Source organism: Sorghum bicolor, chromosome 9 (genome assembly GCF_000003195.3).
Source record: "Sorghum bicolor cultivar BTx623 chromosome 9, Sorghum_bicolor_NCBIv3, whole genome shotgun sequence".
In the NCBI taxonomy this organism is placed as follows: Eukaryota; Viridiplantae; Streptophyta; class Magnoliopsida; order Poales; family Poaceae; genus Sorghum; species Sorghum bicolor.
Window position 1 is genome coordinate 51,593,896 of NC_012878.2, and position 27,753 is coordinate 51,621,648.

General features: G+C 47.1%; 4 protein-coding genes across 5 annotated transcripts; all 4 read left to right on the forward strand.

Annotated features, from left to right (window-relative positions):
- Positions 211 to 10,083, forward strand: LOC8072521. 2 transcript variants are annotated; one of them, XM_021447333.1, is made up of 4 exons: positions 211 to 363; positions 509 to 811; positions 932 to 1,023; positions 9,819 to 10,083. In XM_021447333.1, the coding sequence occupies exons 1-4, from the start codon at positions 300 to 302 to the stop codon at positions 9,876 to 9,878; spliced, it is 519 nt and encodes a 172-aa protein (XP_021303008.1). In that variant the 5' UTR covers positions 211 to 299; the 3' UTR covers positions 9,879 to 10,083. The 2 variants fall into 2 exon arrangements, with proteins under 2 accessions (XP_021303008.1, XP_002439894.1); XM_002439849.2 differs by lacking the exon at positions 9,819 to 10,083 and having other exon boundaries at positions 932 to 1,198.
- On the forward strand, positions 14,771 to 15,882 carry LOC8072523. Its single transcript, XM_002439851.2, has 3 exons — positions 14,771 to 14,974; positions 15,097 to 15,408; positions 15,524 to 15,882. The coding sequence occupies exons 1-3, from the start codon at positions 14,911 to 14,913 to the stop codon at positions 15,667 to 15,669; spliced, it is 522 nt and encodes a 173-aa protein (XP_002439896.2). The 5' UTR covers positions 14,771 to 14,910; the 3' UTR covers positions 15,670 to 15,882.
- LOC8072524 lies at positions 22,221 to 23,198 on the forward strand. The gene is made up of 3 exons (XM_002439852.2): positions 22,221 to 22,357; positions 22,451 to 22,777; positions 22,927 to 23,198. The coding sequence occupies exons 1-3, from the start codon at positions 22,294 to 22,296 to the stop codon at positions 23,055 to 23,057; spliced, it is 522 nt and encodes a 173-aa protein (XP_002439897.1). The 5' UTR covers positions 22,221 to 22,293; the 3' UTR covers positions 23,058 to 23,198.
- LOC8072525 lies at positions 26,684 to 27,504 on the forward strand. Its single transcript, XM_002439853.2, has 2 exons — positions 26,684 to 26,800; positions 26,972 to 27,504. Exons 1-2 carry the CDS (start codon positions 26,737 to 26,739, stop codon positions 27,424 to 27,426), a joined length of 519 nt encoding a protein of 172 aa, XP_002439898.1. The 5' UTR covers positions 26,684 to 26,736; the 3' UTR covers positions 27,427 to 27,504.

Sequence of the window (27,753 nt, forward strand, 5' to 3'; positions counted from 1 at the left end):
TGGATCGCCAGCACCCTGAGACAAGGATGCACTGCACTTACCAAGCATCTGAGGACCTACCTGCAGGTCAGGCAGACCGTCGCTATCGCTAGACAGCATGCCGCGTCGTCTCGGCTCGTCACACTCTTCAGACCTCAGACCTGATTCGCGCGTGCGTGAGTGTTATTTAAACACACAGCTCTCTCCTCAACTCACCAACTCATCAGCTAGCATTCAGTATACACAAGTAGTCCCTTCTCCAGCTAGCCTGCCTTTTGGCTCTTCAGATTGCTAATCTCAGTAAAGCTTAGGCCGCGTCAATGGCTTCCTCCGCCGGTTTCGCCGTTCTCCTCGTCCTCGCCGTCGCTGCGCAGTGCGCTCGTGGTATGCACAATTGCACATATCCCTGCACGGCCGCTTCCACGTTAAAGCCGTTTCATTTCATTTGTTATATCCTTGATTATCTATGCACACGAGAATATATCAAGGCGGTTAATAACTAAATGAGAATGCATGGTGGATGGCGCAGGTGGTCAGCTTGCGTGCGAGGACCTGCCGGCGGACGTGTGCGCGTTCGCGGTGTCGTCGGCCGGGAGGCGGTGCGTGCTGGAGCGCACTCCTGACGGCGCCCAACGGTGCCAGACCTCGGCGGTGGGTGTCGAGACCGATGCCTGCGTGCGTGCCTGCGGGGTCGACCGCGCCGTGCTGGGCCTCCCCATCGCCAGCGCCGTGGCCGAGGACCGCCGCTCCTTCTCGGCGCTCTGCTCGTCCGCATGCCGGGACGTGTGCCCCGACGTCGTGGATCTCTACGCCACCGTGGCTGCCGCTGAAGGTGTGTGTGCATCACAGAGAGAGTCGTAGCATGAATGCTATCCGTACGTGTTTGCATTGTTGACGATTTTCTAACGTACGGTACGGCGCTGTCCGGGAAACGGGCCGGTGATGGGTGCAGGTATGTCGCTGCCGGTGCTGTGCGAGGCGCAGAACAAGGCTGGGAACCGCCGCATGCTGACTTCGACGATACCCCCGGTCGGCGCTCCGGAGGCTGATGCGCCAGCTGCATGAGAGCAATGCATGATGTACTCACGATTTTTCACTGTAGTTTGAATAGTTGATGCACACAGTGTTCGGGATATCCTCGTGATGTGTATCCGAGATAGCTGGTCTCCATTGTTTTTATATGAAATAAAGCTGTACGATCATTGAGTTTGGTCCAAAACCAAACAACGACATGAATAAAGTAATTATAGGCCTCGTTTACTTCACCCCGAAATCTAAAAAGTTTTCAAAATTCTCCGTCACATCGAATCTTGCGTCACATATATGAAGCATTAAATATAGACGAAAACAAAACTAATTACACAGTTTGTCTGTAAATCACGAGACGAATCTTTTGATCCTAGTTAGTTCATGATTAGACAATATTTGTCAAATAAAAACGAAAATGCTACAGTAGCGAAATCCGAAATTTTTTCGGAACTAAACAAGGCCATAATGTAAGGGAGACACATGCATACATTCAAGAGAACTAGATATTTCATTATTCTTTCTTGATTATATGAAATACATGATTAACGATATTTTCTTGTGTCTTCAGAGCCAGACATGAGAAGAGGTCTATCTTCTAGAAAATTGTGTAGTTTGCCGATTCCACATGACAAGCTTGCGACGAATCTTTGATTAAGCTGCCCTTTTTGTCGTCAAATATTCATTTGCTCGCCGTTAGGCATATGTGATATTTGGCATAATAATTATAGAAGGCTTTCATATCGCTGAAACTCAGTCATGATATCACCATCGTCACGTCGGAGTAAACAAAATATGTTGTTGGTGAAGGAGATGGCTTTCACCTCGTCAGTGCCCAATCATCTATATGTCAGCCTTCATTAATATGGACATGTGTGAGTTGTTTTTGCTTCGTTGGTGCCTAGCAACGATGTGAATCAATTTGAATTAGAATTTTGAGTATATAGGATTAGAGCTTTAGGGGATGTTTGGTTTCCCCACCTAAAGTTTAGTTTTTGTCTCATCGGATGTTTGACACTAAATTAAAATATTAAACATATACTAATATAAACTAATTATACAGACTGAGATTAATTTGCAAGATAAATCTATTAAGTCTAATTAATATATAATTTGACAATATAGTGCCCTGCCCCACAACACACCCGCTGTGGCTTCAGGGGAATGGATGGCGAGGACAGGCGACCTACCCCGCACCCACATTGTCGGGTACGGCGCAAGGGAGCGCACGACAAGTACCTCACCACCGCCTGTGCAGCAGCGCGCATACAAGATGTGAGCTGCGGACAGATTGCGAAAAACAAGCGGATAAGTCCATGGAAAAACAAAAAAGGATAAAAAGGGTGGTCGCAGATTTCGAAAATAATGGGTTCACGGCTTCCATATGCGCCGTTTTGGACCTGTTAGCGGGTGGATATGGCCGAGAAGCTGCAAGAATCCTAAAGCAAGAATGAATGACCCATAATTCAACAAACAGAGATTAATAAATTCTGTCAGCAGATAGATAGCAAAAATCATATAATATATATACTATATCTAAATATATAATAAAGATAATATAGACCTAGAAAAATGAAAAAATTATAATTTGAAACAAGTGCAGTAGTAGAAGTTTAGATGATGGTCAGGAGATGGAAGGGGGCGGTGATGTAGTAGGCGCGCGATTTCTTTTTTTGTTTAGGAGAAAATGTTTATTATTGACTAAGGAGCATTTACTATCGTCTGCTAAGCAAACCAAATCAAAATGCACCGAATCCAGGTGCCATCTAATGTGAAATTGTATTATGTTTTAGGTGCAATATCGGTACATTGACCAATGCCTATGGGCCTTAATCTCCCAACATCGTGAACATACTAACTTACTACCGTATTATTTGTAAACGGTAATGATGGAATAGACGCCAAGTCTGGACACCACCGCCACCTCCGTGCGTCGCCGCTCCTATGCAACCCTGCACCCGCTGCAACCTTTGTGCCCACCGACACTCTGATTCGGCCTCCGCCCGCTCCCACTACACCTACACCTCCACGCTCGCTCTGGCTAGGGTTTTGACGAGCCTCCCCATCTTTCTTCATCAATTCTAGCGGCTTTAGAAGGGGGTTTAGGGAGGCAAGCCACCCTATGCGGAGGGGACGGTGGCGGGGTGGCTTAGAATCCTGGCAGCGGTGGAGGCAGTAGGGCTAAGCCGAGCCAAGGTCGTCACCGGAGGTTGAGAAGATAGCATCACTAGAGTTGGAAAAGATTGCAGTGGCGAGAGGGGGAGGAAAAGAAGGAGTTTGCCACAGACGCGGGCCGTAGAGCTCAAGAAAAACCCTACTGTGCCACGGTAGAGCGGTAGCTAGTGGTGGAGGGCTAGGGAGCCGTCGGATTTGGGGAAGAAGCGTGGGAGGATGGCCGAGGGTGGGACACGCACGGGAGGACGGGCGAGACCGCATGAGGCCAATTTATAAAAGGTTAAACTTTTGACTGCCACAGGCGCTTGCGTGCTTCAATTCAACTGATCTCGTAGTTGTGTTTCACTGAAAATTCTGTAACGTGTCCTTGCGAGCTCGGTGTTGTGCGTCCAACTGGACAAGGGAGCCCAATCTGTACCTGAGCCTATCGAAGACCTTGCTAGTGACAACAAAAAGGCCCAACCACACGTCCCCATGGGTACGTTGGTATTTCGGTGGGACTTCACTAAAACAGTGCGCCCTGACGGAGAGCGGCATGCTAAGAGCACCCACAACAAAAACTACAAGTAATTTCTACTTTCTAGGCTGTCCGAAGAAACTATCTTCTACAAAATGCATATTTTGTGTCCTTATGTCTATCCAATTGTTTACTTTTCCTCTCACTGGATCCTCTGCACCAGCTTTCTTCCTCCCTATCCTCCACCACCAACCCGGTTTTTTCGCAATGGGTAACGGCCGCATACTCCATCTGACGGCACACAACAGAGCTCATCACCACATCCTGCGGACCTGTGAGAAGCAAGGAGAGAGAAAGAGAAAAGTAAGAGCAAATAACACGAATCTCAGTGCAGAATGCACAACAGCAGATAGGGGAGGCGGCCGCATATACCATTGCGGTTTGTCCTTTCCGGACATGCATCTGTTTGCATCGGGAAGAGCTCCGCCGAGCGACTTCCGTTGGACCACCGTGAACTCCGCACACGACCTCCATCAGGTGGCCGGAAGTTCCGCATGCGACCTCCGATGAGCGGCCACGAGTTCTGCCGAGCGAGTCTCCGATGTGCCAGCAGTCGGAAGCGAGGATGAGGAGAAAGCCATGGAGGATCGAAGGAAAGTTCCGTAGGGATTGTTTAAGGCTCTGGTACCATGTGAAATGATATGCGGTAATGAGTTAGCCTTCCTGGCATCACTCGGTTGCATGTTTATACTGGATGGGGAATAGCCCCCCACCGGTAGCTCTTACATGTGTCAGTTGTACAACAAGTTTAGGATGGACCAATGCTTGGTCGTTACATGCACCTGAATACACTCTAACACCACATGCAAATATTGAATCATTCTAACCACACGTTAACACATGAATCATTCTAACACATGCACCTGAATACACTCTAACACCACATGCTAACATTGAATCATTCTAACACCCCCCTTCAATCTCAGCCACGAATGAGGTTGAGATTGGAACAAAAAACTTGGAGCTTGGCTGCTGAAATTGGTTTGGTGAAGCCGTCGGCGAGTTGATCGTTGGTAGAAATAAACCTGACATCCAGCAGCTTTTGAGCAACACGTTCTCTAACAAAATGAAAATCAATTTCGATGTGTTTCGTCCGTGCATGGAACACAGGGTTAGCAGATAAATATTTGGCGCCCAAGTTATCACACCATAACCGTGCTACAGGAGAATGGCGGGCACCCATCTATTCTCTTGTAAGAGCTTTTGTACCCACATCATTTCAGCAGTCGCGTTAGCAAGTGCTTTGTACTCGGCTTCCGTAGAGGAACGAGAGACAGTGGGTTGTTTCCTAGCACTCCATGAGATCAGGTTGGCACCAAAAAACACAGCAAATCCACCTGTAGACCTGCGATCATCTACACAGCCAGCCCAGTCAGCGTCAGAAAAAGCACTGACTATCATGGAGGATGACTTACGAATTGTGAGCCCCATAGTTAGTGATCCTTGTACATAGCGTAGTATCCTTTTAACTGCACTCCAGTGAACTGTGGTGGGAGCATGGAGAAATTGACAGACCTTGTTGACAGCAAAACAGATGTCTGGACGAGTGAGTGTAAGGTACTGTAAGGCACCAACCATACTTCGATAATTAGTTGAGACATCTGCACCAAGTGGATCATCATCTGTGAGACTGAGTTTTTCCGAAGTGGATAATGGAGTATCAACAGGTTTGCAGTTGCGCATTCCTGCCCGTGTCAGGATGTCAGATGCATATTTTTGTTGAGACATCACTAGACCTTCCTGTGTTCTCCTGACCTCAATGCCCAAAAAGTAATGGAGGTCACCAAGGTCTTTGAGTGCAAAGTCATCTTGTAAGTCTTTGAGTAGTGCATTTGTAGCTTTCTGAGAGGAGCTAGCCACAATAATATCATCAACATATACCAAAACAAAAAGATTGTACCCATTTTTGTTATAGTGAAAAAGTGAGGTGTCGGCCTTGGAGGGTACAAAACCAAGTTGTACTAACTTGCTGCAGAGTCGAGCATACCAAGCCCTTGGAGCCTGTTTCAAACCATAGAGTGTTTTATCTAATTTACACACATAGGAAGGGTGGGATTTATTAGAGTAACCTAGTGGTTGATACATATACACCTCTTCGCTGAGCTTCCCATGCAAGAATGCATTTTGTACATCAAGTTGGCGGAGGGACCAAGCATTGGTCACTGCAATATATAGAACAAGTCGAATGGTGGCTGCTTTGACAACAGGACTAAATGTGTCCTCATAGTCTATGCCATATCGTTGTTTAAAACCTTTTGCAACAAGTCTAGCTTTATACCTATCAATGGTCCCATCAGCTTTCCTTTTAATCTTGTATACCCATTTGCATGCAATGATGTTCTTGCCTTTCGGTCTAGGGACCAACTGCCATGTTTTATTGCGAACAAGTGCTTGATATTCATTGTCCATGGCAGCTACCCAATTTTTACCATTAAGTGCAGCAACAATCGAGGATGGTTCAGCAGTTGATGAAGAAGCCAAATTACACCATCGGACTGTACCATCTGTATAAGTTTTGGGTTTAATGATACCTCGTTGTAGCCGTGTAGTGGGGCGTTGAGGGAAAGATGATGCAGGATTAAGAGGCGCAGAAAATCCAGCGGGCAAGATCTCCGTTCCTACCACCTATGTCGGCGTGGTCGTCGTAGCGGGAACGGGATCCGGTGTCAGCGAAGCTAGATCAATGTGCGGCTGAATCGGTACATGTGTGGCGGAGACATCTTCCTGGGTTGGCGTAGAGGATCCGGTTGGTGCGGGTGGCTCGAGCGTTGCGGGTCCTGGCAGCACCGTTGCCTGCGTACGATCTGAGGACGAGGAAGGCGCATGATCCAACGCTGATCCACCAGTACGAGGGGCAGGTGAATCTGATCCGTGTCTCGCACCACCGTGCGGACGCAGGAAATATTGCCCCGGCGATGGTAAAACAACATCATTGATCACTGATTTATCTCCTGCATTTTCTGTGAGATCAACAGTACTTGGCAGAATATTAGTAGTTACAGGTGGAGATGTATATTGATCACGAAAAAATGCATCCCCAAAGCTAGCGTTAGGGCTTAACAAGGAAGGGTGTAAAAGGGCTATTTCGCCTCTAAGACGAGCTCCAGCATTCGGATGAAGGGAAGCAAATGGAAAGATGTGTTCATCAAAAACAACATCCCGTGATATGTAGATGCGCCCTTCAGCAGGGTCCAAGCATTTGAATCCTTTGTGTAGATGACTGTACCCAAGGAAAACACATTTTTTGGAGCGGAATTGAAGTTTTGTGGAATTAAAGGGCCTGAGGTTTGGCCAAACGGCACACCCAAATGTGCGAAGAAAAGTATAGTCTGGTGATTTCCCATAAAGCCGCTCAAAGGGGGATTGATCTGAAAGTGTTTTGGATGGAAGCCGATTAATAAGAAAAACAGCGGTAAGAAAGGCTTCATCCTAAAATTTTAATGGAATAGATGCGTGTGCAAGGAGTGTGAGGCCCATGTCAACAATGTGTCGGTGTTTGCGCTCTGCTGACCCATTTTGTTGGTGTGCGTGTGGACACGAGACATGATGGGTGATACCTAGACGTTGGAAGAAGCTATTCAGAGTTTGATACTCCCCTCCCCAATCAGATTGTACTGAACGAATCTTACAATTAAATTGTCGTTCAACAAGATTTTGAAAGTCTTGAAAACATCGAAAGACCTCGGATTTTTGGCGAATAAGGTAGATCCACACAAACTTACTATAATCATCAATGAAACTAACATAGTAAGCATGTTTACCAACTGAAATTGGGGCAGGGCCCCATACATCTGAAAAGATAAGTTCCATAGGACTAGTGGGCACACTACTAGACCTAGGGTAGGGGAGTTGATGGTGTTTGCCTTGTTGACACGCATCACACACATGATTATTTAAATCTTTAACAAAATGAAGGGAATGACGACTAAGAACTTGGTGCACAATTGAAGAGGAAGGATGACCAAGCCTAGAGTGCCACATGGAACTGGAAGGTTTGGTGATGCCAAGTCCTTGTTTATTGAACGATGACTTGAATGGGTAGAGACCGCCTTCACATCTGCCGGTGTGAAGGATTTTCTGCGTCTGCTGGTCCTTGATGAAAAAACATTCAGGATGAAACTCAAGGTAAGCATTGTTGTCATGTGCTAGGCGATGGACAAAAACTAAACTTTTACTAGCTTGAGGAACATGAAGAATATTGTGTAAATTGAGAGAGCTAGTTGGGGATTGCAAAGTACCATGACCAATATGACCTATCTCCAAACCTGATCCGTTGGCCGCATGCACTTGATCACCTCCGGTGTACCGGTCACGGAAGGTCAGCTTGTCAAGTTCCCCAGTGATATGATCGGTTGCTCCAGTGTCGAGGTACCAATTTGTGTCGACACCGTATGATGTAGTGGCAGATGAAGCGGATTTTGAAGGTGGAGTGTAGTTTTGGTCAAACCTCTTGAAGCAGCGATCTGCACCATGTCCTTCCTTCTTGCAAACTTGGCAGAAGACGCCGTGCTCGAAATTGCGGCCATGTGTGCGCCCGCAGACATCCAGGGCACGGTGTTGCGTCCGCCGCCACGCCCAGGAGAGCCACCACGGTTTGGACCGCCGCGGTAGCGGCCACCGCGGCCACGCGCCTGGTACTGGTTACCGCCACCATGGCCCCCACGGGACGCGAGGTTGGCAGAGGAGTAGCTGCCCTCTACACGCAGGCCGATCCGCTCCTCATGGTTGACAAGTTGGGTGAACAACTCGTGCACCGAGAGCGGCTCAACGCGCAGGGAAACAGCGGACACGACCGGGTCGAATGGTTCTCCAACCCAGTCAGAATGTATGAGATCAGGTCGTCATCATCGAGCTTCTTTCCCCCAGCCGCCATCTCGTCGGCGAGAGCCTTCATTTTACCGAAGTATTCGGTGATTGTAGACGTTCCTCTGGACGCATTGGCCAGAGCCATGCGCGTGGCGATGACTCGCGTCCGTGATTGGGCTGCATGGAGCCCTTGGATGGCAGCCCATGCGCCGGCTGCCGTTGTCTCAGAATTCACTTGACCGAGAATTTTTTTGGAGAGGCCACTCAACAGGTAGCTGAGAACCTGCTGATCTTGAGCCTTCCAGACAGCGTAGTCTGGATTTGGTGTAGATTCATCCTTGCCCTCGGCATTTTTTTGTGTGATGGTTGGGGGTGGAGGTGTGGTGTTTGGGTTGAGGAGATGAGCAGCCTGAGCGCCATTGATGGCAGCGGTGACCTGGGCTTTCCAGGATTGGTAGTTGTGGCGGGTGAGTTTCTCGGAGATGGGGATGAATGCTAGGCCGAGGGAGATAGCAGTCGGAAGCGAGGATGAGGAGAAAGCCATGGAGGACCGAAGGAAAGTTCCGTAGGGATTGTTTAAGGCTCTGGTACCATGTGAAATGATATGCGGTAACGAGTTAGCCTTCCTGGCATCACTCGGTTGCATGTTTATACTTGATGGAGAATAGCCCCCCACCGGTAGCTCTTACATGTGTCAGTTGTACAACAAGTTTAGGATGGACCAATGCTTGGTCGTTACATGCACATGAATACACTCTAACACCACATGCAAACATTGAATCATTCTAACCACACGTTAACACATGAATCATTCTAACACATGCACCTGAATACACTCTAACACCACATGCTAACATTATGCTAACATTGAATCATTCTAACCACACGTTAACACATGAATCATTCTAACAGCCTGCGTGCGTGCCTGCGGCGTCGACCGCGCCGTGCTGGGCCTCCCCATCGCCAGCGCCATGGCCGAGGGCAACCGCCGCTCCTTCTCGCCGCTCTGCTCGTCTGCATGGCGCGACGTGTGCCCCGACGTCGTGGATCTCTACGCCACCGCCGCCGCCGCTGAAGGTGCGTGCATCACAGAGAATCGTACTTGCAAGCATGCCATCCGTGTTTGCATTGACTATTAACGGTTTAATTAATCTCTTCCCGGCCTGAACGATTTTCACGTACGGTACGGCGCTGTCCAGGAAACGGGCCGGTGATGGGTGCAGGTATGTCGCTGCCGGTGCTGTGCGAGGCGCAGAACAAGGCTGGGAACCGCCGCATGCTGACTTCGACGATACCCCCGGTCGGCGCTCCGGAGGCTGATGCGATACCCCCGGTCGATGCTCTGGAGGCTGATGCGCCAGCGCCAGCTACATGAGAGGAATGCATGATGTACTCACGATTTTTTATTGCAGCTTGAGTAGTTGATGCACACAGTGTTTGGGATATCCTCGTGATGTGCCATATGTGTATCCGAGATAGCTAGTTTCCATTGTTTTTATATGAAATAAAGCTGTACGAGCATTGTGTTTGGTCGAAATTCAAACAAAGACATGAATAAAGTAATTATAATGCAAGGGAGACACATTCACAAGTTCAAAAAATAGATATGTCATTATTCTTTTTTGAATATATAAGATTCATGATTAACGAGGAATAAATGTCTTCTTCTGTTATCAGCGCTAAGTATTAGAAGAATTCTAACTTGTAGAAAATTGTATATATGTTTATGAGCGGAGCTCTCTTATGGCAAGGTAAGGCGCCTGCCATATATACCATAAATTTCGAGCAATTTTTATCCCTAAATCATTCTGTGTCTTGAGCATATCAAAGAAAAAGAAGTTTCGTAGCAAGAAACTTAGCCTGGGCGCCGGAGGAAGAACAGCTACGCACGAGACGAACCACCTGCCCTCCATGCCTGCTACTTTTTTGGACTACGGCCTGCTTGAACTTAGCATTATCTCTTACAAAAGTTTTATATTTTCTACAACAACTTATCAGTCTCCTACAACTAAAAAGACTAAAATTAAGACTTCTCCGTGGTGCGACAATAGTTTCGTTCCGTCGGTCCGCGCTCGTGCGACCCGCGGCGTCTTGCGCGGCTTCTCCCCATCGCGACTTCCCTTGCCATCGCGATCTCCTCCAATCACGCGACTCTGATGGGATCCCCCCGCACTCCCCTCCTCAGACGGCTCGATACCTCTCCCCCACGCCCTCGCCCTTTCCTCCCGCAGCGCCAGGGCTCGATCCCTCTCACCTCCCTCTGCCCTTGCGTTCGTCGCACCCGCGCCGTCGCCCTCGCTGCCGGAAATTGGCCGGGGCGCCTATCTGCACCGCTGCACGTCACCAACACTGTCGTGAGTCGTGCCCCTTCCGTTGTGCTGCGCCGCCGCCGCAAGGCCATCACCTCGACCTGCACTGCCGCCTCACCCATGCCCGATCCACACCCTATCATTCCCTTCCCCTATACGGAACACTGGGGAGAAGATGGCACCACCTCATGCAAAGGTGCTTAGGTCTACATCGGGCCCTTCGTCGGTGACGAGCACCCAACAGGTATGCCTACCAGGCCACCCTTCTCTTCCCTTCGTGTTGTGTGAAACCAAGCACATGAGCCCTGGAGTCCTTTGTATTCAGATCTGATTTTCTACAGTTTTTTATATCTAGCGATTCCATCAATAAGGGATGCCCTCATCCAATCCGGTTAGATCTGATTTTTTATTGCAGCTTGATTAGTTGATGCACACAAGTGTTCGGGATATCCTCGTGATGTGCCACATGTGTATTCGAGATAGCTAGTTTCCATTGTTTTTATATGAAATAAAGAAGTACGAGCATTGTGAAAGGTCGAAATCCAAACAAAGACATGAATAAAATAATTATATTGTAAGAGAGAGGCATATTCACACATTCAAGAAGCTGATATCTCATTATTCTTTTTTGAATATATAAGATAGATGATTAAACAGGAATAAATGTCTTCTTCCATCTTGAGCGTTAGGCATAAAGAGAGGTCAAACTTATAGAAAATTATATAGTTTGCCGATTCTCGGAGTCTATTGGGCACGTTTGGTTAATTACATCCACGAAGTTGAGAAAAATCTTCGATTATGCTGACCTTTTTGTCATTGAATATTCGATTGCTCATCATCAGCCATGTGATATATGGTATAATAATTAAGGGAGGTTTTTATGTCATTGAAGTTCAATTATGACATCGCTATCGCCACGTCGAAGTAAACAAAATGTATTAAACAGTGAGGACATGCACCCTACCCCACCCACACCGTCGGGCGCGGCGTAGGGGAGCATGCAGCAAGGTCGAGAGGACCTTACAACCGCTCATGCAGCCGCATACGGACAAGACGCGAGCTGCGCTTAGATTGCAAAAAAAAAACAGCAAACAAGTTTGTGGAAAAAAAAAGTGGGCGCGGATTTCAAAAGTAATGGGCTCGTGGGTTCCACATGCGCTGTTTTGGACCCGTTAGCGGGTGAATATGGCTGCACGAATCTTGAAGCAAGAATGAATGATCCATAGATATAAATTAACAGTATTTCAACATACAGATAGCAAAACCATATAATATATACACTATATCTAAATATATAATAAAAGTAATATAGATCTCAAAAAATGAAAACATTTTGTAATTTTAAATAGGTGGAGCAGTAGAAAGTTTAGATGATCAGCCTGTTCATTTGAGCTTATCAGCCGAATCGGCTAGTCATTCAGCAGTATTTTTCTCTCACAACAAATCAACCAACAGTATTTTCTGCCATGACTTATCAACTAAACGAATGGTTAGGGGATGGAAGGCGGCGTTGATGTAGCAGCCGTGTGATCTTCTTTTCTTATTTGGGAGAAAAGGGTTGTTATGGATTGATGAACATCTCCTATCGTCTGCTAAGCAAACCACAACAAATGCACCGAATCCAGGTGCCATCTAGTGTGAAAATATATTATATTTTATGTGCAATATCAGTACATTGGCCAATGCCTATGGGCCTTAATCTCCCAACATCGTGAACATACTGTATTATTTGTAAACGGTAATGATGGAACGGACGTGGAGTCCGGACACCACCTCCACCTTTGTGTGCCGCCGCTCCAATGTGACCCTGCGTCTGCTTAGGCCTCCGCTCGCTCCCATGCCACCTCCACCTCCTCACCTACTCTGGCTAGGGTTTTGGTGAGCCTCCCCATCTTTCTTCTCCAATTCTGGCGATATAGAGGGGTGTTTTGCGAGGCAGGTCGGCCATGTGGTGGGAATGGTGGCCGGACGACTTAGGGTCCTAGCAGTGGTGGCGACAGTAGGGCCAGGCTGGGGCGAGGACGTCGCCGGAGTTGGAGAAGATAGTGTCACTAGAGTTGGAGAAGATAACTGCAGTGGGAGCGGGACTGGGAGGGGAACAAGGAGGCCTCCACGGACGCAGGCCATGGAGCTTCAGAAAAACCCTAGCACGCCACGGTCGAGCACTGGCCAGTGGTGGAGGGTGGGGGAGCCATCGAGCATGGGGAAGATGCATGGGAGGATGTCCAGGGGTGGGACAGGCATGGAGGACGGGTGTGGTTGCACGGTCACCGACGTGTGGACGTGGGCTTGCATCGGTAACATTTGACACAGGCACTTGCGTGCTTCAATTCATTTAATTTGGTAGTTGCTTTCTCTGAAAATATGGTAACGTGTCCTTGCGAGCTCGGTGGTGTGCGTCCAATTGGAACAAGGGAGCCCAATATGTACCTTAGCCTATGAGAGACCATGCTGGTGACGACAAAAAAGCCCGACCACATGTCCACACAGCTGCATTGGTTTTTCGGTGGGACTTCACTAAAACAGTGCACCCTAATGGAGAGTCACCCGCTAAGAGCACTAACAATGGAGAAACTACATGTAATTTCTAATTTCTAGGCTTTTTGAAGAAACTATCTTCCACAATGCATCTTCTCTACCCTTATGTCTATCCAATTGTTCACCTCTCCTCTCGTTGGATCCTCTGTACCAGCTCTCTTCCTTCCCGCCCTCCACCACATAGGGACAACGAAACCTATGGCAACGTGAATTCCGTACGTGAGCTCCGACGGGTGTACACTCCCGGCGATTTGTATTGCTCTAGGTGGTTGTTGTGGCCGTGGATATGTGTGGTGGAGGCAAGAAGTTGTGACATGCATGTGTTTGCATCGAGGAGAGCTCCACCGAGCGACCTCCGTTGGATGGCCGCTAACTCCACACATGGCCTCCACTGGGTGGTGTGGAGTTCCGCACGCGACCTCCAATGAGCCACCACGAGGTCTACTGAGCGAGTCTCTGACGAACGTCCAACATGAGCTCCGACGAGTGATCTCCGCCGGGCAACCGAGAGCTCCGACGAGTGAGCTCCACTGGGTATCAGGAGAATGTTGGGTTGACGCACAACATCTGGTGTATGGAGGAGGAAACCGATCTTTTTCTCCCAAAGCAGTAACAATTGATTTCTATGATCTCGATCAGCATGTAGAAACCAGTCTTTGGGAGAGGACCAAACACACTTGTTCAACAGTTCATGGTATCTAAGAAAATAGGCCCACTGATCAGCTTCTTTTACTATTTTAAACAATCTCTCATTGCCGTATCTGTATTCCAGCCGGCCAATCCTAGGCTTCCAGAGCTAGAGCCCAGAGTAGCAAGTGTTAAGAGGGTAGGCCAAGGTTTACTTTGAAATACACAAATCGACTGGCTACAAACTCATCGCTAGACGAGGTTTTATGACTTTCTCCCTCCTCTATATTAGTATAAATCCAACATTAGCTAGCTCCGAGCTAGTCTGTTGGACACAACCGAATAACCTTGTGAAGTGAATGCGACGACAGTTTATGGCTTTCTCCTTCCTCTACATTAGTATAAATCCAACATTAGCTAGCTCTGAGCTACTTTGTGAGACACGATCTAATAACCTGGTGAAGCGAATGCGACGACACGGCAGTTGGCAAATTGCAGAGCCTCACGTTCATGCCGGATTTTGTTACCTAAGTGCTAACGTGAGTAGAACCGATCACACTCGCCTCCCACGTGGCGTGTGTGTAACGTGCTGAGCCGATAGACGTGGCCTTTTCCCGTGCAACAATCGAAGATACGGTGGATCGCCAGCACCCTCAGACAAGGATGTACTGCACTTACCAAGCGTCTGAGAAATCTAGGGGACCTGCCTGCAGGTCAGACAGACCATCGCTATCACTAGACAGCATGCCGCGTCGTCACGGCTCGTCACACTCTTCAGACCTGAGTGTTATTTAAACGCACAGGCGCACAGCTCTCTCTTCGTCCTCACCAACTCATCAGCTAGCATTCAGTATACACAAGTACTCCCTTCTCCAGCTAGCCTCATTTGTGTCTCAACAGATTGCTAATCTCAGTCAAGCTTAGGCCGCGTCAATGGCCTCCTCCGCCGCTTTCGCCGTTCTCCTCGTCCTCGCCGTCGCTGCGCAGTGCACTCGTGGTATGCACATATCACTGCACGGCCGCTTCCACGTTAAAGCCGTTTCATTTCATTTGTTTTCCCTTTATTATTTATGCACACGAGAATCAATTATAAACGAGAATGCATGGTGGATGGCGCAGGTGGTCAGCTTGCGTGCGAGGACCTGTCGGCGGACGTGTGCGCGTTCGCGGTGTCGTCGGCCGGGAGGCGGTGCGTGCTGGAGCGCACTCCTGACGGCGCCCAGCGGTGCCAGACCTCGGCGTCGGCGGTGGGTGTCGAGACCGATGCCTGCGTGCGTGCCTGCGGCGTCGACCGCGCCGTGCTGGGCCTCCCCATCGCCAGCGCCATGGCCGAGGGCGACCGCCGCTCCTTCTCGGCACTCTGCTCGTCTGCATGCCGGGACGTGTGCCCCGACGTCGTGGATCTCTACGCCACCGTGGCCGCCGCTGAAGGTGCGTGCATCGCAGAGTATCGTACTTGCAAGCGTGCCAGCCGTGTTTGCATTGTTGACGATTTTCTAACGTACGGTACGGCGCTGTCCGGGAAACCGGCCGGTGATGGGTGCAGGTATGTCGCTGCCGCTGCTGTGCGAGGCGCACAACAAGGCTGGGAACCGCCGCATGCTGACTTCGACGATACCCCCGGTCGGCGCTCCGGAGGCTGATGCGATACCCCCGGTCGGCGCTCCGGAGGCTGATGCGCCAGCTGCATGAGATGAGAGCAATGCATGATGTACTCACGATTTTTCACTGTAGCTTGAATAGTTGATGCACACAGTGTTCCGGATATCCTCGTGATTTGTATCCGAGATAGCTGGTCTCCATTGTTTTTATATGAAATAAAGCTGTACGATCATTGAGTTTGGTCCAAAACCAAACAACGACATGAATAAAGTAATTATAATGCAAGGGAGACATATTCACTCATTCAAGAAGCAGATATCTCATTATTATTATTTTGAATATATAAGATACATGATTAAAGAGGAATAAATGTCTTCTTCTGGCATCAACGCCAAAGTATTAGAAGAAGTTTAACTTGTAGAAAATTGTATAGCTTTATGGGCGGAGCTCTCTTATGGCAAGGTATGGCGCCTGCCATACCATAAATTTCGAGCAATTTTTATCTCTAAATCATTCTGTGAGAAAAAGAAGTTCCGTAGCAAAAAACTTAGCCTGGGCGCCGGAGGAAGAACAGCTACGCACGAGACGAACCACCTGCCCTCCATGCCTGCTACTTTATGTGGCCGTATGGGCCCTTTGGCCTTTTGGACTACGGCCTGCTTGAACTTAGCACTATCTCTCACAAAAGTTTTTTCTACCACGACAATTTAGGCTCTGTTTAGATTGGAGATGAAAATTTTTTGGGTGTCACATCGGATGTGTCAGAAGGATGTCGAGAGAGGTTTTTAGAAACTAATAAAAAACAAATTACATAGCTCATCAGAAAACTACAAGACAAATCTATTAAGCATAATTAATCTATCATTAGCACATGTGAGTTACTATAGCACTTAAGGCTAATCATGGAGTAATTAGGTTTAAAAAATTCGTCTCACGTTCTTCAATCAAATTATGTAATTAGTTTATTTTTTATGTACATTTAATGTTCAATGCATGTGTCCAAAAATTCGATAGGATGGACGAAAAAATTTTGAATGGAGAACTAAACAAGGCCTTATCGGTCAAACAAATAAAGGGTAGATGGACTACGATCATCCACGAATGACGTTTCGTGTCCTCGTGGCGCTGTGAGGGCACGTGTGCTTAGAGGTAAATTTTAATTTAGCCTCCGCTGTTTGCCCGTCTCTCGCGGTGCGGTGGCCGCTCGTTCACCGTGAGTGCTAAATTAAAAATTCGATTTGCTCGTCGTCGGGCATATGTGATATATGGCATAATAACTATGTGAGACTTTTATATATTACTGAAGCTCCGTCATGACATCACCATCATCACATTGAAGTAAACAAAATATGTTGTTGATGAAGGAGATCATCTTGTCAGTGTCCAGTCATATCTGTGCCAGCCTTCACATGTGTAAGTTACTTTTAGCTCGTTGGTGCCCAGCAATGATGTGAATGAATCAAAATTTTGAGTATATGTACTGACTACTTGCTATAGGTTATTTACTAAATTAAGTCTTGACAAGCATATATTTATCTATATGCACATATTACTTGAATATTTAAGTCTGTGTTTTTGTTCTGAGTACGCTCTATCTCTGAGCCATTTCTGACATAAAAAAAAAAAGTTTGCTTTCGTAACCACATCCGGATATTATTTGCTCCGATCTGAATCCAACAAATGAAGAAAAACAGGTTAGGATATGAGAGACACACTTTGATCCGATCTGTTTTCATCGGTACAATGCACTCATATATATATATATATATATATATATATATATATATATATATATGTTTTGTTACAAAAGTTGAGATACAGATTCTATCTTTTACTCAAACGAAGATGTCAAATTTCAATCCCATGTGCACTAACAAGAGGCAAGCACATGCACGCCAAAATTTGTCAAATATGAATTTATTTATATACAAGATGATTTTGCCTCCCAATTTATGGACACGAAGCCTTTCTCCGAACATCAAGAATAATGACATAACAGTGAACGAAAATGGTAGCTTATGTCTGAGTTTTGAGCCTTGACAGATTGTGAGTATAATCAATAGTTGACACAAGTTTTGAGCCTTGACAGATTGTGGTATGGAGTATAATCAATAGTTGACACACAAGAACTCCCGTAGTTCGATTTATGATAAGGCATTCATTTTTGAGAAAGTCTGATGTGTAATGGGCAGTTCGACAATAAATCTATTTTAACAGAAAAAAGGATGGATACAACTGCAATACATCATTAGAGGCTAATGGTAGACAATAGATGGAGGGGCGTGCAAGCGAGTGAACCTCCGGGTCATCTGATGGATACTCGTATATTTTCATAAGATTAGATCAATTTTACTAAGCATAGAAAGATTGAGAGTCGAGATAAGAAGTTGTCGGAGATTTTTTTAAAAAAAATGCCAAAAATTAAAATAAAAAACTCTATGAGATGCTCTTAGTTACTACTCCCAACTTAAATTATAAGACGATTTATCTTTTCTGGATATATAAATGTTGCTACACACTTATACATAATATGCACTAAATATATGATAAAAATAATATAGATCTAGAAAAATAAAAACATCTTATAATTTAAAACAAGTGGAGTAGTAGAAAGTTTAGCCAATGGTGAGGGTATGGAAGGGGGCGGTGATGTAGCTCTACCGTGATCTGAATCCATCTTACCTGATGCAACCTCACTTAACCACATAGAGGTGCCATTTGACTGAGTCGTCCCGCATAAATTTGAAAAATAAACCCAATAGCACCTTGTGCCATTTAGATAGATCCTGGTCAGGTTTATCATCAAAATAAGGAGGAAGGACCAAGAAAAGAATGGAGAGCATCCAACCAACATCATTAGTGTCGATTCAGTCAGAGGAACTCCTTGAGAAGAGTAAGTTGATCACCTATTCTTAAATCAGCCGAAGACTTAGACAACAGAGTTTACCAAATAGTCCGTTAGTAACATCGGATCATCCAACAGAGCATAGGACAATAGTAGAGAATGGGAATTGAGATATTTGTCACATAAGAGAGTTGGACCCACATGTTAGCATGAAGTGGAGAAGATATTTCTTAGCTAAAGCTTCACCCCTCTCACTCATCCTCCCATTTGCAACCCTCAACCTCTCTCTCTCTCTCTCTACCTAATCTTGAGCAAGCAAGAACCCTAGGAGGGAAAAAGAAGGATTGGAGAGGGATTGGAAGAGAGATTGGAGTGAAGGAAGGAGAGCAGTAGTAGCAACAACAACCCCTGGACACACTCAACCCTACAATCTCCATGTTAAGCTTCGGGGTCATCACCATTTCTTGGATAAGTGCCTTGATCCATCCCTTTGGTTTGTGTAAGAGGAAGTCCCATGAAGTCCAGCCGAGATTGTGAAAGGAAGCTTGGATCAATGATCTACTGTGATGGAAGCTCTCAGATCTCAGAGCAAAGGTTTATCCCAATCTTATAGTTTATTCTCAAGTTCTTGTATCCTTGAGCTTGATCCTAGAACCCAAGCCACACTTAGTAAAATGAGCTTTAACCTTACTTATCCTGACCCTAGTGAACCACCTAAATTGTCCTAGCAATATCGTGCATATGCATAGATCACAACTGAGCACATCTAGGCTTGAATCCCAAGATCGCTCATGAACATAGGTTCTATCACCCGACTAATGGAGCATCCGACACCTCGATGGAATGTCCGTGTATCCTCGGTTTGGCCATCAATAGCCCTGAAGCCCTCTCTAAATGGTACAAGGGAGTGTTCGTCACCTACGACAGAGTGTCTGTTGCATCCTAAGAGTTGCACAGACTAGAGCACCAAAGAGCATCAAACCTATATCAGAGCATCCGCCACTCACGATGGAGCATCTGATTAATTATGAGGAACTATAACCAAGCAAACCTGAGAGCACCTAGTTCCGACCAGAGCATCTGTGATACCCATAGAATGTCACACCACCTGAAACAAAGACAGCCCACCTAGAACCTAGTATAGTGGAGCGTCCATCATCTAGCACGGAGCGTCTGACAACACACATAGAGAGTGTAAGTCTAGTCACCTTACCCGAGAACCAGAAACAATAAGCCAATTACCTTGTCCACCAAGAGTAGTAATAAAGCCAGAGATAGAAGCCTCTACCTAAGCTTTTAGTTAAGTCTTGTTCCTAAGCCTTTCTTGATCGCTCTCAACCCCAACCCTTGTCCTTTTCAGGAGCCGAGTAGTGCAAGGAATGTGTGAGTGCTATCGTCAACAACTTCGACCTTGTTCGAATATCAAAGTCAGGTAGGCACCTTACTATCTATAAAGTCAGGCAGACCGATACTGGACACGAGAATGAAAGGAGACAATGAGTCCACAACTTGATCAAACTCCTTAACATCACAACCCTATGGACACCCTCGGCAGTCTAGCTGAGGCGTTCCTCATCTAAACACCATCACTCTACATGCAGAATAGTCAACTGTAGAAGCCTCTCATCTAAACAATGTGAATGAGACGCTAATGCTACTATGTAGTTGTGGGATATCGGTAGAAGTCAAGCATTTGGATGTTACATTTGGATAATTAACTACTAAAACCTATGAGGCTACAACTTGACTACCTAACTAATTTGGCTAAGGATAGGAAACCCACGACACTTGATGATAACTTGGATATCTTGCTCACGCGAGGAGTAGGTCGTTATGAGATGGGATCTCAAACGATGACATAGCTCGTGGAGCAGTAAGGACCGTGTAGGACATGTGAGACCGAGTAACCACTCGTACAGACCACATGTCATGGATGGGGTCGACAAGTTGAGTAACTATCGATTTTATTCGTGAAACTGGCAAGAGGGTTGGCATCGGTCGGCAGTGTCTAGGATATTACCCGAGGCACTAGGAATGAGGATATTGACTGGGCAACCGCTCAAACATTTCATCAGACATTCAGACTGAATTAGGGAAAGGTTGAAAACTGTGAGGCAGCCCTTATTCCAAGGATCAAGAATAAAGAGGTTAGTCCCGTGTTTCTATGTGGATATAATTGTACACCTCTATAGAATGTTGAAAGCCTAGAGTCTCTCGGGATGGATCTATTTGGTTGTTCTTTCTTTCTATACCCATGGTAGCATGAAAGTGGAATTATGATCATTATGACCATTTTAGTAATTAGCTTTTCTTTATATATAGAGCATGGCATATCATACTTGAATGAGCTACATCGCTTTTATGCACTTATACAAATACCCGCTAATTCCCCTGAGCATCCACCAAATATTATATGTTGGAAGTAAGTCCTGCGAGTACAAAATGTACTCACGGTGTTGTCGTTAAGTTACTTTGCACGTGTTGTTGTCCAGTGGATGTGAGATAGTACTCTATTCACCACTGCCTAGTAGACCTTGGATTGGGCGATGTGAGATAGTACTCTATTGATCGAGTGAGCTATCAAAGTGTTGAACCTAGCTGGGAAGCTAAAAATTGTAACCTTCTAATGAACAAAGTATCTTCTTGTAAACTCAATGATTCTATTTGGTGGAAGCAATGTCAGGCGTTGTACGTGTGTTGGTTTGTCATGTGAAAAGTTTTGTGTCACTCAACCTGATCCTAAAGAGAAGTTGCTACGTGCTCCTGGGGACCACGAAGTGTTGATGCCACAACCCTCCCACCCTCCTCTTGTCAGCTTCATATTTCGGCTATTACAAACTAGTTATCGGGGAGCGACATAGCAGCCACGCTATCTTCTTTTCTTACTTCGGAGAAAAACTATGTCTACCAATTGAGCTGATCCATTATTGATTGATCAACATCTTCTGTCTTTTGTCATCTTCTACTAAGGAAACCATAACAAATGCACCGAATCCTGGTGCCATTTAGTGTGAAATTGGCCTTAATCTCTCAATAGCATGAACATACTAACTTACTACTGTATTATTTGTAAAAGGTATAGCTTTTGACTGCCACATGCGCTTGCGTGCTTCAATTCAATTGATTTGGTAGCAGCTACGTGCACCTGCGAGCTCGGTGCAGAGCGGGTCGCTTGTTAGCTTGTTCGTTTGATATTGTCTTCCAAATTTGCTAGCTATTTAATATTATTTCTCTCATAGCAAATCAGCAAAAGTATTATTCGCTGATTTATTATGAGAGAAAAACAATGTTAAATGATTGACAGATTTGACCAATAATCTTAAACGAACGGGCTAACAAGCGAGCCCGTTTTGTACCTTAGCTCAAAAAGACAAAAAGATCCGACCACATCCACACGGCCGCGTTGGTTTTTCATAGCGACTTCACTAAAATAGTGCACCCTGATGGACCGAGCTGTCCCCTAAATAGAACCGATCACAGTCGCCTCCCGCCCGACGTGTGCAACGTGCCGAGCCGATAGACGTCCTTTTCCCGTGAAACAAACGAAGATTGGCGAATCGCCAGCACTCTACGACAAGGATGTACTGAGAAATCTAGGGGACCTGCAGTCAGAGAGACAGAGAGGAGCCGGGCACGGCAGGCCGAGTGTTGCGGTTCAGAGTTCATACCGTAGACAGCGTGCCACGCCGTCTCGGCTTGTCACACTCAGACGTGAGAGATGATCCGCGCGTCCGTACGTGACTGCTATATAAACTCACAGCCCCTCACCAAGTCACCAACTCGTCAGCGTTCAGCACTCACCAAGTACGAGTCTCCAGCTAGCCTGTGCCTTTTGGCTATTCAGATTGCTGATCTTAGCCCGCGCGTCAATGGCTTCCTCCGCCGCTTTCGCCATTCTCCTCGTCGTCGCCGTCGCCGTGCAGTCCGCTCGTGGTATGCATATCCCTGCAGCCGCTGCCACATTAAAGCCGTTTCATCTATCTTCCTTCATTATTAAACTAATGCACTTGTGGATCGATGGCGCAGGTGGTCAGCTGGCGTGCGAGGAGCTGCCGCCGGACGTGTGCGCGTTCGCGGTGTCGTCGGCCGGGAGGCGGTGCGTGCTGGAGCGCACGCCCGAGGGCGCGCACCGGTGCCAGACGTCGGCGGTGAGCGGCGCGCGAGGACTGGCCGGGTGGGTCGAGACCGACGCCTGCGTGCGCGCCTGCGGGGTCGACCGCGCCGCGCTGGGCCTCCCCGTCGCCAGCGCCGCGGCCGAGGACCGCCGCTCCATCCGGGCGCTCTGCTCATCCGCGTGCCGGGACGGGTGCCCCAACGTCGTCCACCTCTACGCCACCGTCGCCGCCGCTGAAGGTGCGTGTGCGCGCGCTCCGGCTCACCTCTCTGCACCCATCGATCGCTACAGAGTACAGAGATCGAACATGCATGCATGGTGCATGCCATCCATGTCTTGTGGAGTATTTTCTAACGTGTACTGTCCGGGAAACTGATGATGGGTGCAGGTATGTCTCTGCCGGCGCTGTGCGAGGCGCAGAACAAGGTTGGGAACCGACGCATGATGATTGGGATGGCGCCGGTCGGCGCTCCGGTCGCTGCTCCGGTGGTTGCTGCACCAGCTCCATGTGAAGAATGATGTACTCACGATTTTTTTTTCTGCAGCTTGAATAATTGTTGTACACAGTGTTATTAGGGAATTAGGGATACCCTTGCAGTGCCATACGTGTGTATACATCCGAGATAGTTTGCATAGTTTGTATGAAATAAAAATATACGAATACGAGCATTGTTTATTGTTCCATGCGCGATCTGCAATAGGTTTACTGCACTCAGATCTTCCTATTTCCTATACTTTGTTAGCGAAGGTTGACAACCAAAATTATCCATTTTATAAAAATTGTTGAAATGTGAAACAGGCATCACCATTGTGTTCCTCTCGTCAAGATGGTCGGTATATATATGGGACATCCAATTCAGATGAAAAAGTTATACCTTCTGCAAGATGCTTCAACGTCTCGACCCTTGTTAGAAGTTATGAAAAACATGGGTGCCGGAAGTCTGAACTTCTGACATATACCTAATAAAAGACCCACTTTAGATCTGGTCATTTGGATTTCGATTTGAACTCTTTCCAAACTTGCGGGAAACTTGGAAAATAAGTTTGGGAAGCGTCTCGTACTGAGATAAGACCATCCCCTCTCTATATACTAGAGAATCATGATCGATTTAGTACATCCAATAACCAAATGATCTATTTTAATCTATAACTCCTTTTCTCTAATCTCTCCCAACCCTTATGTTGTTGTTCATCCCTTGATCCGATGACCGAGGATGGCATCCTAGGCTTACAAGCCGACCTAGGACAACCTGACAACGCCTTTGCCCCAACATGGTCTCTCCCGAATGAGAGCTTCGACGGTTTCTTTGCTAATTTGCTGGAAATTGGGCGTTCTTTGTTACCTAAGCATGATTGGTTATCCTTTCGTGGTTTGCTCGTAAACCTTGCCGTTTTTCATCGCAAAACATGTTGGTTACCTCCTGCGTTCTTGGGTCCGTGGCAACCTGGGCGATCTAGCCTTAGCTGATATCTGATCAATCTTCACATCAACAACGACCCTTTGGCTTGAGGAGGGGAAAGGAACGGAATCTGAATTGGAAGAGCAGGGGGAAAGAAGTTGGGTTCAGTTTGTTCTCTTCTAGCTATCCTCTCCATAGCATGGACATCGTTCACCTGTTCTGGGCCGTAAGGCTTTCGCGCTCCACATCTTGGGCCTTTTTCACTAGGATTGGTGTTGGCCCAACAAAGTGGTCTTCAAGAACCATCCTCTTTGCAGTATAACTCAGTGAGCGGCTATGAAAGAATCCCGAAGTGGCGAACAAACCAACAATAATAACCTTTTAAACCCAAGAAGCTATGGAGCTCTTTAAAAGAAGTTGGAGCAGACCATTGAAGAATATAGCGTGGAGGTCAATAGCGACACCCGCTAATGAAATCCATGTCCAAGATACTTAAGTTGGTGTTGAGCAAATAGACACTTGGAATGCTTCACTAGCCAGTGATCTTGAATCAACAACTGGAAAACAACTTGAAGACGATACAATAGCTCCTCTTAAGACCAACTATAAACGAGAATGTCATAAAAAACACAAGCTAGGGCAAGCATACACTAATGAAGCAGTGGAGCCAGTGTGGTATTCATGGATATCTGAAAGGTTGGTGGCACCCCGGACAACCCAAAAGCCATCACCCAAAACTCATAATAGGCCTAGACTAAAAGCTCATAGCTCGATAGCTCACTCGACTCACTCGTTAGTGGTTTGGCTCGAGCTCGACTCGTTTGAATTTTTAATTAACGAGCCATTTCACGAGCCACTCATGAGCCATAACGAGCCAAGGTAATTCACATAGTAGAAACTACAATGGACTCATATATCCCTTGGCCTAGCCCAATACGGTAAAAGCCTAACCGAGACAACGTTAACCGGGCCATATATACCTTTATCTATGCCCAACGCGATTAAACACTAAAACCCTAGACCAATAGACCTCACGGTCCCACCCGATCACCCCACCAGTCTACCCCCACAACATCATGTGCACATGGACGAGTCCCTTGCCCCCTTCCAGTTTCGATTCCATTGTAATATGTATTTTATTTATTTTATTTTAAATATGCATATGATGTGTTTTTTATGCTTTGTCTCGCGAGCCAAACGAGCTAGCTTGATCGCTAACGATCTGAGCCAAGCTAGCTAGTCTTCTCAATATTTGTATGACGAGCCATAATAAGCTGAGCCAAAAGAAGTCAAGTTGGCTCGATATCCAACCCTACTCATAAGATCGAGATATGAGTCTATTCCTCTTAATAAAAAAATGCGCTTTGGCGTGGTGAAAAAAAAAACGATCGATATGAGTCCGAAAGGCAATCTTTGCTCCTCATCTTTGCGTACGAGAATTTAATGATAGCTGCAGTCAAATCCAGACATGAAAAACCAACTTGCCCCAGATAGTTCATCCAATAATCCCTCAACGATGGGCGCAGGATAATGATTCTTCACTATGATGGTGTTAAGATGCCTTAAATCCACACAAAAATGAAAGGTAGCGTTCTTCTTCTTGACAAGCAGTACAGATGAAGAAAATGGACTGGAGCTAGGGCGAATCGCCCTAGTACTTAGCATCTCTCTCACTTGATGCTCAATTTCATCTTTGGTTGCAGGTGGATACCTATACGGCCTCACATTGACGGAGCAGCACCCGGAACCAAAGGAATCACGTGAGAACGCAATCCCGAGGCGGTGGTAACCAAGTAGGCACTTTAAACATGGGTGCAAACTGAACCAACAGATCAACAACTTCAGCAAGGGCTGCATCTCGAGCTTCAGGTTCCACAGGAAGAATATGAGACAGTTTGCACCAGCGAACCCACCCCTTCTTGCAAAATGACCCAAGAACACTGATAAGGAATATAAAGCCATTGGCCATTGCTCTTGCTAGTGGTGGACCCAGAAATTTTCGAGAGCCTGGACGAACGTAACAACTGATAATATAACACATATGAACCATTAACATAAGCTAAGTCAATAACTTAATAGTTATGAACTAAGATCATGCCAATATTGCATACACCAAGACCAAGAAGATATCACGACAATTGCCTCGTTACGACCCTGGGATTTGACATAAAAAAAAATTGCAACAATACGTTTGGGCTGAAAAACATATGTCAGCTGTGAGCTACCTGCTTACCCTAGCTCAAAGGCCAATTATATTGAGTTACCTGCTTACTCCTAATTTTCAATACACAATGAGCTGTACTATTGTGGGCCAAAAAGCTGATCATTGCACCAAGACTAGATGCCTATGCCGCACAGTGCAGCTTCCAAGTTCCAACAGATCAGATGCGCATGCCGCAGTCCAGCTCCTGAACGTCCTTTTCCCGTGAAAACAATCGAAAGATACGGTGAATCGCCTGCACTCTGAGACAAGGATGTACTGCACTTACCAAGCGTCGATCTGATTGAGAAATCTATGGGACCCGCAGGTCAGAGAGAGAGAGAGAGACGCCGGGCACGGCAGGCAGAGTGTTGAGTTCAGTTCAGACCATCGCTCTAGACAGCGTGCCGCGTCGTCTCGGCTCGTCACGCTCAGACCTGAGACCTGATTATTCCTCGCGCGTGCGTGAGTGTTATATAAACGCACAGCTCTCTCCTCGTCCCTCATCATTCATCAACTCACCAGCATTCAGTATACACCAAGTACATACAGAATTACAGATTGCTGATCTCAGGCAAGCTAAGCTTAGCCCGCGTCAATGGCTTCCTCCGCCACTTTTGCCATTCTCCTCGTCATCGCCATCGCTGTGCAGTCTGCTCGTGGTATGCATATCCCTGTGGCCGCTGCCACACGTTAAAGCCGCTCCATTTGTTTAATTTCCTGCTTAATGAAAAACACGTCGGTGACGTGCTCTCAAAAAAAGCCGCTCCATTTGTCTTCCTGTATTATTTACGCACGCGCTCGACTCGAATCATGGTGGATGCATGGTGTAGGTGGTCAGCTGGCGTGCGAGGAGCTGCCGCCGGACGTGTGCGCGTTCGCGGTGTCGTCGGCCGGGAGGCGGTGCGTGCTGGAGCGCACGCCCGAGGGCGCGCACCGGTGCCAGACGTCGGCGGTGAGCGGCGCGCGAGGACTGGCCGGGTGGGTCGAGACCGACGCCTGCGTGCGCGCCTGCGGGGTCGACCGCGCCGCGCTGGGCCTCCCCGTCGCCAGCGCCGCGGCCGAGGACCGTCGCTCCTTCCGGGCGCTCTGCTCATCCGCGTGCCGGGACGGGTGCCCCAACGTCGTCCACCTCTACGCCACCGTCGCCGCCGCTGAAGGTATGTCGCTGCCGGCGCTGTGCGAGGCGCAGAACAGGGCTGGGAACCGACGCATGATGACTGGGATGGCCCCGCTCGGCGCTCCGGTCGCCGCTCCGGAGGCTGCGGAAGCTCCTTGTGAAGAATGATTTTTACTGCAGCTTGAATATATAGTTGATGCACAGTGTTGGGGATACTACCATTGTGCAGTGCCATACGTACGTGTATCCGAGATAGTCTGCATTGCTTTTTGTATGAAATAAAGCTGTACGAGCATTGTTTGTTGTCCGGTTGTCCCATGCGCGATCTGCAATTGGTTCAGTGCACTCAGATCTTCATACTTCCCATTGCAAGTGTCTTCCAAAAAAAAAAATGGTACACTGTTTTTGCTCGCCTGAAGTCCCGTCAGAGCGCGTCCCCGTCACTGTCACGGAGAATACCAGGCGGTGCAAAGCAGTGTTTCTCTTGGGCTTTAG

Bases quoted from the DNA above. Each gene is read 5' to 3' on its own strand.
- LOC8072521 (XM_021447333.1), top strand. From the start codon at position 300: ATGGCTTCCTCCGCCGGTTTCGCCGTTCTCCTCGTCCTCGCCGTCGCT. The intron at 364-508 runs GTATGCACAATT...TGGATGGCGCAG, and splicing joins CGCTGCGCAGTGCGCTCGTG to GTGGTCAGCTTGCGTGCGAG. The intron at 812-931 runs GTGTGTGTGCAT...TGATGGGTGCAG, and splicing joins CACCGTGGCTGCCGCTGAAG to GTATGTCGCTGCCGGTGCTG.
- LOC8072523 (XM_002439851.2), top strand. From the start codon at position 14,911: ATGGCCTCCTCCGCCGCTTTCGCCGTTCTCCTCGTCCTCGCCGTCGCT. The intron at 14,975-15,096 runs GTATGCACATAT...TGGATGGCGCAG, and splicing joins CGCTGCGCAGTGCACTCGTG to GTGGTCAGCTTGCGTGCGAG. The intron at 15,409-15,523 runs GTGCGTGCATCG...TGATGGGTGCAG, and splicing joins CACCGTGGCCGCCGCTGAAG to GTATGTCGCTGCCGCTGCTG.
- LOC8072524 (XM_002439852.2), top strand. From the start codon at position 22,294: ATGGCTTCCTCCGCCGCTTTCGCCATTCTCCTCGTCGTCGCCGTCGCC. The intron at 22,358-22,450 runs GTATGCATATCC...TCGATGGCGCAG, and splicing joins CGCCGTGCAGTCCGCTCGTG to GTGGTCAGCTGGCGTGCGAG. The intron at 22,778-22,926 runs GTGCGTGTGCGC...TGATGGGTGCAG, and splicing joins CACCGTCGCCGCCGCTGAAG to GTATGTCTCTGCCGGCGCTG.
- LOC8072525 (XM_002439853.2), top strand. From the start codon at position 26,737: ATGGCTTCCTCCGCCACTTTTGCCATTCTCCTCGTCATCGCCATCGCT. The intron at 26,801-26,971 runs GTATGCATATCC...TGCATGGTGTAG, and splicing joins CGCTGTGCAGTCTGCTCGTG to GTGGTCAGCTGGCGTGCGAG.